General features: G+C 66.1%; 2 protein-coding genes across 2 annotated transcripts in view; one reads left to right on the forward strand and one right to left on the reverse strand.

The window, feature by feature from the left end:
* The window catches only part of LOC102443745 (zymogen granule membrane protein 16), a 74,011-nt gene that overhangs the window by 25,130 nt on the left and 35,265 nt on the right, over positions 1–13,616 (reverse strand). The window contains exon 2 of the mRNA XM_089779103.1: positions 10,997–11,197. Coding sequence (XP_089635229.1) covers positions 10,997–11,197 — 201 coding nt within the window. The remainder of the gene's footprint in view (positions 1–10,996; positions 11,198–13,616) is intronic.
* SPN (sialophorin) lies at positions 11,170–13,392 on the forward strand. The gene has a single exon (XM_089779077.1). The coding sequence runs from the start codon at positions 11,494–11,496 to the stop codon at positions 12,640–12,642; it is 1,149 nt and encodes a 382-aa protein (XP_089635203.1). The 5' UTR covers positions 11,170–11,493; the 3' UTR covers positions 12,643–13,392.

The raw sequence follows: 13,616 nt of genomic DNA on the forward strand, positions 1-13,616 counted from the left end.
GCGCCGGCAGGGCAGGGGGGGCAGGGTCCCGGGGCGGGAGGGACGGGGCCGGCGGGGTGGGGGGGGCAGGGGGAGAGGCTGCTCCGGCAGGGCGGGGGAGGCAGGGTCGCGGGGCGGGAGGGACGGGGCCGGCGGGGTGGGGGGGGCAGGGGGAGAGGCTGCGCTGGCAGGGCGGGGGGGGGTCGCGGGGCGGGAGGGACGGGGCCGGCGGGGTGGGGGGGCGGGGGGGGGAGAGGCTGCTCCGGCAGGGCGGGGGAGGCAGGGTCGCGGGGCGGGAGGGACGGGGCCGGCGGGGTGGGGGGGGCAGGGGGAGAGGCTGCGCTGGCAGGCCGGGGGGGGCAGGGTCGCGGGGCGGGAGGGACGGGGCCAGCGGGGTGGGGGGGGCAGGGGGGAGAGGCTGCGCCGGCAGGGCGGGGGGGGGCAGGGTCCCAGGACGGGAGGGACAGGGCCGGCGGGGTGGGGGGAAGGGGGGGGAGAGGGAGAGGCTGCGCCGGCAGGGCGGGGGGGGCAGGGTCCCAGGGTGGGAGGGACAGGGCCGGCGGGGTGGGGGTCGCGGGGCGGGAGGGAGCAGAGCTGCACCTGTGTGTGGCCAGGTGGTCACAGACCTGGGGTAGCCGGTGGCGCTGAAGAAGAGAACGTGGGGGGAGGGGCTGACACACTTGGGGGAACCCCCCTTCCTATGTTGCCTGTGATTTCTGTTGTCCTGTCGTAGCCCCATTTGTGCCTCAGTTTCCCTGGGTGCTGCACCACTGGTGAGCTGGGATGGGGATTTCCAGGTGACAGCCTGCCCTACGCGGAGCGGGGGGAAGCGGGACAAGGGCTGGGGGCAGGTTTGGGGGCAGGCCCTGCAGTGACTCTGGCTGGCTGAGGATGCAGGGCGGGGGGCAGAGGCCTGGCTCTGGGCCCCTCCCGCCAAGCCGGGCTGCCCTGCCTGCCCCGGGCCCTGTGCTGCGCTGGGAGCCTGGGAGCCTGGGAGCCCCTGTACTCTCTGCTGGCTGGGAGCCCCCCGGCTGTGGGTGGGGGCAGGGCCCGGGGGTTCCCCACCTCGGGGACACCCTTGTTCCCCCAGAAATTGACAGCCTGGCGCACGTGGAAAGGGGCAGAGGACAAGAGTCCTCGGAGCCCTTCCAAGCCCAGCACCCTGCCCCACGGCACCCCCACTGAGTCCCCCACCCCACTTCCTGCCCCACGGCATCCCCTGACAAGCCACCCACCTTACTCCCTGCCCCACAGTGCTCCCGCTGAGCCCCCACCCCGCTTCTTGCCCCACGGCATCCCTCGCCGAGCTCGGCATCCCACTTCCTGCCCCACAGTGTCCCCTGCTGAGCCCCACCACCCCACTTCCTGCCCCACGGCATGCCCTGCTGAGCCCCACACCCTGCTTCCTGCCCCACAGTGCCCCCTGCTGAATCCCCGACCCTGCTTCCTGCCCCACGGCATCCCCCACCAAGCCCGCCACCCCACTCCCTGGCCCACAGCATCCCCCCCGAGCCCTCTTCCCCCACAGACTGTTTCCATCACGTCATTGGGCCGATGGTGCTGGGCAGGAAACGCTGCGTCACGGCGTCGCCCACATCCCCTCTGGCTGCGCCCGCTGCACAGCACGTCCCTGGGCAGCCATGGGGCACTGCCCGGCCCGGCCCGTGGGTCCTCGCTCCCCCCGGTGAGCCGCCGGGGCACCAGGCACCCCCGCTCCCCGCCGTGACGTGAGTAGCCTCTTGCCCCACCCCCGCTTGGGAGACCGCGCCCCCGGGGGACCAGGCTGTGTCCCATTCCCTCCCCCCACACCAGCCAGGCCCTGCCCCCACCCGGGTGGGAGTCGGGGCCCCCTGGAAGGGAGCGGCCCTGTGACCCCCCCTGCCCCCCCCCCCGAGCCAGCCGGTCCTTGGTCAGAGCCCCCGCCCCCACACGGCGGCCGGTGTTTTCCTTCCAGGGCATGGCCGAGTTGCAGCTGCTTCTGGGGTGGGGCAGCGGGTGAGCTGGGAGCCCTTTGCCCGGTGCCCTTATCTGCCCATCTCTCTCTCTCTCTCTCCACAGCCCAGCGCCGCCCATGGCTCCGTCCTCGTCCCCCACCCTCCGGGCCCCGACCCCCTCCTGGCCCCCCGCCCCGCCCTGCACCGCCTGCCTCGTGCCCATGCTGGCGTTGGCCGGGCTGGCTGGCATCTTCGTGATCCTCACCGCCCTGCTGGGCGAGCGGCTGTTCCGGGGCGCCCGGGCCCGCGGGGTGCCCAGCGTGTGGCGCCGGGGCGGGGACCTGTGGATGGAGCCGCCGGCCCTGCCCCCGCCGGACAGAGCCCCCCCGAAGGAGGCGGCCGAGCTGTGGATCCCGTGTCCCGTGCCCGGGGCCGAAGCCTGGTACCAGGGCCCCACCAGCGGCTCGGGGAGCGGCGCGTCCAGCAGCGCCCCCTCAGGAGCGCCCGAGAGCACCGGCAGCACCGCGGCCTTGACGGACGGCGAGGAGCCCACCTGGGGGGCCCAGCCCCACGTCACACTCCAGGACATCTCCGACTTCTTCCGGCGCGGGGGGGGCGGGCTGGGCAGGGGGCGCTGAGCCCCGGAGCCTGCCCCCCGGACGCTGGAGCAGTGCGGAGCTGTGGGGGGACCGATTGGAAACTTGGGGGCTTCCATTTTTCCCCTGGCGTGGGACTCCGCCCGGAGACTGGGGGGGCTGCCCCACAGCGCGACGGAGGGAGCAGAAGGGGCTGAAGCTGCCAGCTCCGCAAGAACCTTGTGGGGGCCGGTGTGACCCCGGTTGCCGATTCTCCCTTCGGCTGCATGGACGACGCCCTGGCGGCTGGGCCCGCTCGGCGGCGGCTCACGGCACGAAGGGGCCGGCGCCGGCTCACACAATAAAGACTTTCCCGTGCCGGAGCGGCTGGTTGCGTGGTCTGTGCCGTGGGGCGAACGCTGCCCCGAGGGGGGACGGTCCCCTCAGCCAGCCAGGGCCCGTCCTGGCTCCGGTGGGACCTCCCGCCTGCGACAGACGACATGGGGCGGGTTTCCAGTCCTATTGCTATGCTGCCTGTGACTTCTACAGCCCAGTGTGTGCCTCAGTTTCCCTGGGCACTGCCCCAACAGCGAGATGGGGAGGGGAATTTCGGGTGTGACTCTCACTGAGGGAGCAAATCAGGGCAAACTGCTCACAACCAGGCTACTCACAGCCCCAGCCTGCGGCCCTCCAGACAAGGCACCAAGCCAGCCCCACCGAGCACGTCAGCTGCCAGCCTGGCCAGCAGGCAGCCCCCCACCTCCCCTCAGACACCCCAGTGCTCCCTGTGCCCCCCCCAACCCCACCTTACACAGGGGAGAGGTTATAACCCATCCCCCACCTCCCCTCAGGCACCCCAGTGCTCCCTGTGCCCCCCCCAGCCCCCCTTACACAGGGGAGAGGTTATAACCCATCCCCCACCTCCCCTCAGACACCCCAGTGCTCCCTGTGCCCCCCAGCCCCCCTTACACAGGGGAGAGGTTATAACCCATCCCACACCTCCCCTCACACACCCCAGTGCTCCCTGTGCCCCCCCAGCCCCCCTCACACAGGGGAGAGGTTATAACCCATCCCCCACCTCCCCTCAGGCACCCCAGTGCTCCCTGTGCCCCACCCAGCCCCCCTTAACCAGGGGAGAGGTTATAACCCATCCCCCACCTCCCCTCACACACCCCAGTGCTCCCTGTGCCCCCCAGCCCCCCTTACACAGGGGAGAGGTTATAACCCATCCCCCACCTCCCCTCACACACCCCAGTGCTCCCTGTGCCCCCCCAGCCCCCCTTACACAGGGGAGAGGTTATAACCCATCCCCCACCTCCCCTCAGACACCCCAGTGCTCGCTGTGCCCCCCAGCCCCCCCTCACACAGGGGAGAGGTTATAACCCATCCCCCACCTCCCCTCAGACACCCCAGTGCTCCCTGTGCCCCCCAGCCCCCCCTCACACAGGGGAGAGGTTATAACCCATCCCCCACCTCCCCTCAGACACCCCAGTGCTCCCTGTGCCCCCCAGCCCCCCTTACACAGGGGAGAGGTTCTAACCCATCCCCCACCTCCCCTCGCGCACCCCAGTGCTCCCTGTGCCCCAGCAGCCACCCCTTACACAGGGGAGAGGTTATAACCCATCCCCCACCTCCCCTCAGACACCCCAGCGCTCCCTGTGCCCCCCAGCCCCCCTTACACAGGGGAGAGGTTATAACCCATCCCACACCTCCCCTCACACACCCCAGTGCTCCCTGTGCCCCCCAGCCCCCCCTTACACAGGGGAGAGGTTATAACCCATCCCCCACCTCCCCTCAGACACCCCAGTGCTCCCTGTGCCCCACCCAGCACCCACATTATAAAATCACAGAACCCTAGAACTCTAGGACTGGAAGGGACCCAGAGAGGCCTCGCGTCCAGTCCCCTCCCTCCCGGCAGGACCCAGGAACATCGAGAGCCTCCCTGACAAGTCTCTGTCCAACCTGCTGGTCAGTGTCTCCAGGGATGGAGGTTCCACAACCCCCTGGGCGACGGATTCCAGTGTCTCACCCCGACCGTTAGCACCTGCAACCCTCCCAGCCTCTAGCAGCTGCAGACTCAATGAGCTCGCGCTCTGGGCCCGTATGGAAAAGGGCGATGCACAGAGCCGGCCCCCGAACGGAGCCTGTGGAGCCCCCCTGCTGCCCTTCCAGCCCCCGTTAATAACTCCTCTCTGGGAACGGTTCTCCAGCCAGTTCTGCACCCGCCTCATAGGAACCCTTCTGTGACGGCCCCGACCCCGCCCGCCGCCCGCAGCCAGACGGGACTCTCCGCCGGCCGCTGGGGTCGAAGGGTTACTGGTTCCCAGGGACACAGCGCAGCATAGGGGCCATGTTAGCACAGGCACCGCGGGAAGGGCTCCAGGCCCTTTGTCGACCTGCCCGTTATGCCTCGTAGGATGAGGTTTACCGGAGAGGTTGATAAAGGGCTTTCAGATTGGCAGGGTGTCCAGACTAGCGCGCTGAGCCGACAAACAGCTGATCGGCAGAGCAGGGCAGCCATTTAAATGTAAATGAAACCGCGATTATTTAAATCGCGGCTTCATTTCCCTTTGCCGAACAAACAAACCTACATGGCTCCGTTGACGGAGCCACGTAGTCTAGACGTACCGGAGTGTCTGCAGCCAATACACATTTGGGCTCCGTCTATATTGGCAAGATTTTGCGCAAATACTCTGTAACGCAAAATATCTGAGTAAGAGAGCGTCTGCACTGGCATGTGCTTTTGCGCAAGAGCATCCGGGCCAGTGTAGACACGCTCTTGTGCAAGAAAGCGCCGATGGCCATTTTAAACATCAGGCTTTCTCGCGCAAGAACTTGATGTTGCCTGTCTACACTGGCCTCTTGTGCAAGAACAGTTTCACAAGAGGGCTTATCCCTGAGCGGGAGCGTCAGAGTATTTGCGCAAGAAGCCCTGATTTCACACATTAGAACGTCAGTGCTCTTGCGCAAGTACTCGCGGCCAGTGTAGACAGGTGGCAAGATTTTGGGCAGAAGCAGGTGCTTTTGCGCAAAATCTTGCCAATGTAGACGTAGCCTTGGAGTGGGTCACTGGTGTGAAAGTAGAAAGAATTATACTGTAAGAAAAAGATGAATTGTGCTGTAATAATGGAATAAGTTGAAGGAATTCTGTTTGTCTTTTTAAGAGGAAGAAGAAAAGTATGTTAATGTTGATTGTAGGTATGCAGATCAAGGTGCTAGCCAATTTGGGCCTGAGTTTAACAGGAAAAGAAACATTAAGTGTTAGGAAACAATTCCAGATAATCAGGGAGATATAGCCAGGAGATTGCTGTGTGCTTAATATTGAAATGAAGAGTACTTGAGTAGCCTCACACTAATTATGTGAAGTTTTGCCCCCCTTTTAATCCTGTTAATTTTGGCTTCCTTTTGACTGTATAAAATCAAGGGGTTTGAACCTTGTAGGGTACTCACATTTTCTCCATGCATTTTAGCAAAGCTTTGCTGAAATAAACAGAGCAGTCTGCCAAATCTGTGAGTCCTGTCTGACTTTGACACTGGGAATCACACAGAACACGACACAGACAGGCAGAAACACAAGGTTACAACGTAGACAGCCCCCCCACAACGTCACACCGTCTCAGCTGCATTTCCTAGTTTATTGATGAGATTACGTGAGACCATGTCAAACGCCTTACTAAAGTCCAGATATCCCAGGTCCACCGCTTCGCCCGTAGCCACAAGGCTGGTTACCCAATAGAGAAAGCTCTCCGACTGGTTTGACGGGATCTGTTCCTTTATGTCAAGGCTGTTCCCCACTCTGGCACGACGAATGCAGAAGTGGGGGCCTGTCAAAAGCACCCCCAAACCCCGATCTCTCCAGGCTTTGGTACCAAAACTCCCTCCAAAATCCTAATCCCTGGCTTTGAGGGAATCCGCTGCCCCATCGAGCGCTTTGGAGCCCACAGCCAGGGTGGGCACTTGAACCCCACCCCGGGGCACCCCACGCTCTCCCCCAAAGAGCGTGAAAAGAAAAGGGAACCTACCGGCTGCAGCCCGAGGTATCTGTCCCCTCGCCAGAGGCCTGCAGAGCCCAGACATTGTCCAGGCCCCGGAACTGAACCAAGACCAGGTGAATTCCAAAAAGACAGAACTTTCATTATTCAAACAATAGCGCAGTTCCACGCACAGTGAGAATGGCTAGATGGTACGAGCCACCACGGAGGGTTCCCCCGTGGGCCAAAACTTAGTTGCAAAAGAGAGGAAACCCCATTTCTAACAGCAGACACCAGATCCAAATTCCAAAAGAGAAACCAATCAAACCTGGCGGGTTTGTCAGACTTGGCCCTGCTGACCCGTCATGAAGAGTCCTCTTCTTGTCGTCTGTCTCCCCGAGAGGAAACGGGCCAGAGACAAAGGAGGGAAACCCCCAAACCCCTTGGTCTCAGTTTGAAATCCCTGCCTGCCTTTCTACTGGCTGAGCAGATACTGGCAAGGTACCTGGTTAGCCCCTGAGTCCCCAGGCTGCTGGCCAACCCGCATGGTCATGACATTTTACAAATCCACCCTGGCTGTTCCCCATCACCCTGTTCCCTTCCAGGTGTTTGCAGATGGATTCCTCAATGACTTGCTCCGTTCTCTTCCCTGCCCAGAGGTTAAACTCACTGGCCTGTAGTTTCCTGGGTTGTTCTGATTTCCCTTTGCATAGATGGGCACTAGATTTGCCCTTTTCCACAGGTGAGAGGCTACAACCCATCTCCCCACCTCCCCTCACACACCCCAGTGCTCCCTGTGCCCCCCCGCCCCACCTCACAGGGGAGAGGTTATAACCCATCCCCCACCTCCCCTCGCACACCCCAGTGCTCCCTGTGCCCCCCCAGCCCCCCTCACACAGGGGAGAGGTTATAACCCATCCCCCACCTCCCCTCACACACCCCAGTGCTCCCTGTGCCCCCCCACCCCACCTCACAGGGGAGAGGTTATAACCCATCCCCCACCTCCCCCCACACACCCCAGTGTTCCCTGTGCCCCCCCGCCCCACCTCACACAGGGGAGAGGTTATAACCAATCCCCCACCTCCCCTCACACACCCCAGTGCTCCCTGTGCCCCCCCGCCCCACCTCACACAGGGGAGAGGTTATAACCCATCCCCCACCTCCTCTCACACAGCCCAGCGCTCCCTGTGCCCCCCCAGCCCCACCTCACAGGGGAGAGGTTATAACCCATCCCCCACCTCCCCCCACACACCCCAGTGCTCCCTGTGCCCCCCCAGCCCCACCTCACAGGGGAGAGGTTATAACCCATCCCCCACCTCCCCTCACACACCCCAGTGCTCCCTGTGCCCCCCCAGCCCCACCTCACAGGGGAGAGGTTATAACCCATCCCCCACCTCCCCTCAGACACCCCAGTGCTCCCTGTGCCCCCCCCAGCCTCCCTCACACAGGGGAGAGGTTATAACCCATCCCCCACCTCCCCTCGCACACCCCAGGGCTCCCTGTGCCCCCCAGCCCCACTTCACAGGGGAGAGGTTATAACCCATCCCCCACCTCCCCTCGGACACCCCAGTGCTCCCTGTGCCCCCCAGCCCCACCTCACAGGGGAGAGGTTATAACCCATCCCCCACCTCCCCTCACACACCCCAGGGCTCCCTGTGCCCCCCAGCCCCACCTCACAGGGGAGAGGTTATAACCCATCCCCCACCTCCCCTCAGACACCCCAGTGCTCCCTGTGCCCCCCCAGCCCCCCTCACACAGGGGAGAGGTTATAACCCATCCCCCACCTCCCCTCACACACCCCAGGGCTCCCTGTGCCCCCCAGCCCCACCTCACAGGGGAGAGGTTATAACCCATCCCCCACCCCCCTCACACACCCCAGTGCTCCCTGTGCCCCCCAGCCCCCCTCACACAGGGGAGAGGTTATAACCCATCCCCCACCTCCCCTCAGACACCCCAGTGCTCCCTGTGCCCCCCAGCCCCCTCACACAGGGGAGAGGTTATAACCCATCCCCCACCTCCCCTCAGACACCCCAGTGCTCCCTGTGCCCCCCCAGCCCCCCTCACACAGGGGAGAGGTTATAACCCATCCCCCACCTCCCCTCGCACACCAGTGCTCCCTGTGCCCCCCAGCCCCCTTACACAGGGGAGAGGTTATAACCCATCCCCCACCTCCCCTCAGACACCCCAGTGCTCCCTGTGCCCCCCCACCCCCCTCACACAGGGGAGAGGTTATAACCCATCCCCCACCTCCCCTCGCACACCAGTGCTCCCTGTGCCCCCCAGCCCCCTTACACAGGGGAGAGGTTATAACCCATCCCCCACCTCCCCTCAGACACCCCAGTGCTCCCTGTGCCCCCCCAGCCCCCCTCACACAGGGGAGAGGTTATAACCCATCCCCCACCCCCCCTCAGACACCCCAGTGCTCCCTGTGCCCCCCCAGCCCCCTTACACAGGGGAGAGGTTATAACCCATCCCCCACCTCCCCTCACACACCCCAGTGCTCCCTGTGCCCCCCCCCCCCAAGCTGAGCCAGGCTGGGTCTGCAAACCCTTCCCAGCCTCTGTCCCTAGCCAAGGTGCTTCTTAGGCAAGGGCCGGGGTGCAGCGCAAGGTGCCCCCCCCCCCGGATCCTTGTCCCCCCCTGCCCGCGGGGAGGGAATCCCCTTCTCCTGGGCGCTGGCACCTCCCAGAAGGGGCTGACCCCGGACCAGTCAATCCTGGGGCCCCCCGGTGGCTCCTCCCCGGGCCGGGCTCAGCCCTCAGCAGACACCTCAGGGGGCCCCTGGGCTCCAGTGCCTGGCCCACGGGCTCTCTGGCCGGCCCCCGGGCCCGGGGGCTGCGAGCAGGTGGCCGCTTTAGCCCTGGACGTGGGCCGGAGGCGGGGCTGGCTGGGGGGCTGGGACCCGGCTGCTGGGTGTGGGTCGGTCTCCACTCGCTGGGGAGGCCGGGCCCCCCCCAAGCCAGGCTGCCCCGGGCCCTGTGCTGGGCAATCTGGGCTGCGCTGGGTCCCAGAGAGCCAATGACCCCCCCCCCTGGCCGTGGGAGGGGGCAGGGCCCGGGGGCTCCCCACACTTTGGTGACTGCCTCTTAGTGGGGACAGGCCCCATCCCCCACTCCCCTAAGCCAGCCAATCCCTCTGCCAAATGCCCCCCCCGGCCCCTCGGGGGCCCTGGGCCCAAGTCCCCCAGCCTCTTCTCTGCCACCCTCCTTCCTGCCACAGCTCGTGGCTCTTCTCCCAGCTGCCCCGGGCCACTTCCCTTCCAGCACAGCCCACCTCTTTCACCATTTCCTCCCGTCCGCTTCACGTTTCTCGTTCACACGTTCCTGCCCCGTCGTGCAAGGCAGGGGGCTGCCGTGTGCCGGCCCAGGGCTCACCCCCCGACGTGGGCCCCCACCTGCAACTGCGAGCTGGTCCCGGATCTCCAGCCACAAGGTACAAGGAGGCAACTGGTGTGTGCGGTGGGATTGCCGAGAGAAACAGCTCTCGGAGAGGGAGCAGGGCGGTGCAAAGGGAAGTTTCAGCAGGGGACTGGTAACTAGCCACAGATCAGTGGGCTGCAGGTCAGGAGTGAGGGGCACCGGCAGGGCTGGGGGCAGGGCCGGGCTGGCAGGGGTTGTGGGGCAGGAGTGGGGGGAACCAACAGGGCTGGGGGCAGGGCTGGGCTGGCAGGGGCTGCGGGGCGGCAGTGGAGGGCACCGGCAGGGCTGGGGGCAGGGCAGGGCTGGCAGGGGATGCGGGGCAGCAGTGGGGGGCACCGGCAGGGCTGGGGGCAGGGCAGGGCTGGCAGGGGATGCGGGGCGGCAGTGGAGGGCACCGGCAGGGCTGGGATGTCAGGGGTTGTGGGGCGGGAGAGGAGGGCACCGGCAGGGCCGGGCTGGCAGGGGCTGCGGGGCGGCAGTGGGGGGCACCGGCAGGGCTGGGGGCAGGGCCGGGCTGGCAGGGGCTGCGGGGCGGCAGTGGGGGGCACCGGCAGGGCTGGGGGCAGGGCTGGGCTGGCAGGGGCTGCGGGGCGGCAGTGGGGGGCACCGGCAGGGCTGGGGGCAGGGCCGGGTTGGCAGGGGCTGCGGGGCGGCAGTGGGGGGCACCGGCAGGGCTGGAGGGGCAGGGGCTGAGGGAGGGATGCCAGGCTCGGTGCCATGTGGGTGGGGTTGTGCAGGGAACCGTCTGGCATTTCCGAGGTTGCTGCGGTGGGGGTGGTGCACTCGTGTTTCCGCAGGTGCAGCCCAGCCGTTGGGGGAGCCAGGGACAAAGTGGGAAATGGGAGGGGTCATTTTGGGGTGCCAGTCGTTGCAGTCGGTGAATGCACAGGGCTCCGTCCGCACTCACCCAGGGAAGCCCGGCCGGCGCCCCACCCTGCAGCCCCCGCCAGCCCGGCCCTTGGCTCCCTGCCCCTTTGCTCCTGTCTCCAGCTGCCTCCTTTCAGTTCCCTCTGGGTTGATGGTGAATGAGGCTTTGGTGGCAGGGCCGCTAGGGCCTCCGGAAATGGGCAGGAGGCTCCCAGTGCCCTGGGCTGGGACAGGCCCTTCAAATAACCCACCTTCCTTTTGCTCCCAGGCTGGCCGGGGCCCGTGCGGCGCAGCTCCGGGGCCGGGCCCGCTCTGTGCTCCGTGCCCGTCTGCCGAGTGGTGGCGCGGGACGCCCAGACGCCATGGCATGTCCGGGGGCCCGGCCCCCGCCCAAACGCCTGCTGATGCTTCTGGTTCTCCTGGCAGCTGCCGCCTCTGCCACAGGGGCGCCCCTGTTAGAGGCAAAGCCAGAGTTCAAAATCAGCCCTGAGCTCCCCCCCGACCCAGCGTCCAACGGCACCGGGATCCCCCCCGAGCCAGCGTCCAACAGCACCGGGATCCCCCCCGAGCCAGCGTCCAACAGCACCGGGATCCCCCCCGAGCCAGCGTCCAACAGCACCGGGATCCCCCCCGAGCCAGCGTCCAACAGCACCGGGATCCCCCCCGACCCAGCGTCCAACAGCACCGGGATCCCCCCGACCCAGCCTCCACCAGCCCCGGGCTCCCCACCAACCCAGCCATTACGGACATGGCTAGGGACCCAACCAAACTGGCACAGCTGGTGCCCACCACACAGCTGACACCGGCAATGGAGAATTCCTCTGGCTCAGCATCACCCTCCGACCTCGCCTCTCAGGAGGCCACTCTGGGCCCTGTCGTGGCCGCCCTGCCCCAGGAACATGGTTCCCTCACGACGCCGGCGCAGCAGAAGGGCCCAACGGACCCAGCGGGGCAGCAGACAGAGAGCCCAGGCCCGTGGAAGGAGAACCAGACAGAGCCAGGCAAGGGCCCCCCCTCACCGGCCGTCAAGGCAGGAGGCACCCATCGGCCTGGGGAGACGAAGGCGGAGCCGACCCCCACCCATCGGCCTGGGGAGACGAAGATGCGGCTGACCCCCACCCATCGGCCTGGGGAGACGAAGATGCGGCCGACCCCCACCCATCGGCCTGGGGAGACGAAGATGCGGCCGACCCCCACCCATCGGCCTGGGGAGACGAAGATGCGGCCGACCCCCACCCATCGGCCTGGGGAGACGCCCCGCCCCTTCGAGCCCACGAAGGACAGGCCCACGCCCTCTCCCTCCACCCCACCCGGGACCAAAGAGGGCTCCGGCTTCAAGGGCTCCAAGTCATCCCAAGCCGCGCCGCCCGCCAGCCTCGCCCCCTCCACCCAGTCCCCCAACATCGTCATCATAGTGGTCATTGTCATAGCCGTCCTCGTGGGGCTGTGCCTGCTGGCCACGGTGCTGCACTGCCGGCGCCGGCGCCGCTCCGGCTCCACCAGCTTCAACGGCGGGCGGGCGGGGCCCGGGGAGTGGGCGGGGCCGGCGCCCCTGGCGGAGGAGCAGGCAGGGGAGCAGCCCGGGGATGGGGTGAAGGAGGCCGGGCCGGGTGAGTCCCGGCGGCCAACGCTGACCACCTTCTTCGGGAAGCGCCACTCCCGGGTGTCCTCGGTGGCCATGGAGGACGTGCCCGGCGCAAAGGCCGAGGGGGCCCTGTCGGAGCCCCTCTTGCCCACAGGCAACCACACGGGCGACCCCGCCCCGCAGGGGGGAGGGGAAGCCAATGGCACGGTGCCCTCGTCACCTGGGCCCCCCTCCCCACCTCCAGAGCCCCCCGCCAATGGGGATTTCCCTCCGCCCCCCCCTATGGAGCAGGAGGTCTTGCCCCCTGTGTAAGCCACACCCCAAACGCCTGCCCCTTCCCCACAGCGCCCCCTGCTGGGAGAGGCCGCAGCTGTTTCCACCTGGCCCCGCCCCTGGTCCTTTGTCCTTCTTACTCAAGTCTCACTTGGTTTCTTTTGCAAGACGTTCTGCTCTACCCCTGCTGCGAGTTTCCTGTTTATGTCAGTTTGACTCAATCCAGTGTGAATCTGGAGTGAACGGGGTTAGGGTGGGAACCCGCCAGGAGTCCTGGCTCCCAGCTCTGCCCCCGCCCCCAATGCACACACATTCTAACTCACTGGACCCCAAACCTCTCCCAGAGGCAGGGATGAAACCCAGGAGTCGTGGCTCAGGAGTGGGGTGGGGGGAGTCCAGGACTGGGTTGGCAGGGGCTGCACGGCGGGACTGAGGGGCACCGGCAGGGCTGGGCTAGCAGGGGCTGCGGGTGGTGAGGGCGGGGAACCGGCAGGGCCAGACCTGGGATTATGGTTCAGGGCAGGATGCTCAGTTTGTGTCTCGGTTTGTCACCGTTTCCTTCTGACTCACTCTGAGGACTTGGGTAATTAACGGCCGATTCTGCTACAGGAAGGATGAGGTGCCCCTCACTCCTGACCCACAGACCCCCTTAGCCCAGCCCCCTGCCCACACGGAGCCCAAGCCCTGTGGAACTTGCCTGTGCATTTTACGGCACTCGAGAAGAAATCTTGCCTGCTCTTGTAGAGTTTTATATATTTGTGTATTTAATAAAGAGTTTCACAGGCTCCATCACTGGCTGAGAGGGGAACTGTAGCCACAAAAGGCAACGTCAGGCCTCAGAGATGCATGGGCTGGAAGGGGGCCTTTGGGGACCCTCTGCCTCGGCCATGGAATGCCCCGAATCCATGCCAGGGGAGCTATGATCGGCCGTTCCAGGCAGGCCCCTGCTGGGCCACAGCAGTTGTAAGAGCGGGGTTGCACCCCAGGGCGGTGGGAGTGGGACAGCACACAGG

The sequence above is a fragment of the Pelodiscus sinensis genome, chromosome 5, assembly GCF_052426305.1.
Source record: "Pelodiscus sinensis isolate ZL-2025 chromosome 5, ASM5242630v1, whole genome shotgun sequence".
In the NCBI taxonomy this organism is placed as follows: domain Eukaryota; kingdom Metazoa; phylum Chordata; order Testudines; family Trionychidae; genus Pelodiscus; species Pelodiscus sinensis.

Coding starts and splice junctions, on each gene's coding strand:
- SPN (XM_089779077.1), top strand. CDS start 11,494: ATGGCTAGGGACCCAACCAAACTGGCACAGCTGGTGCCCACCACACAG.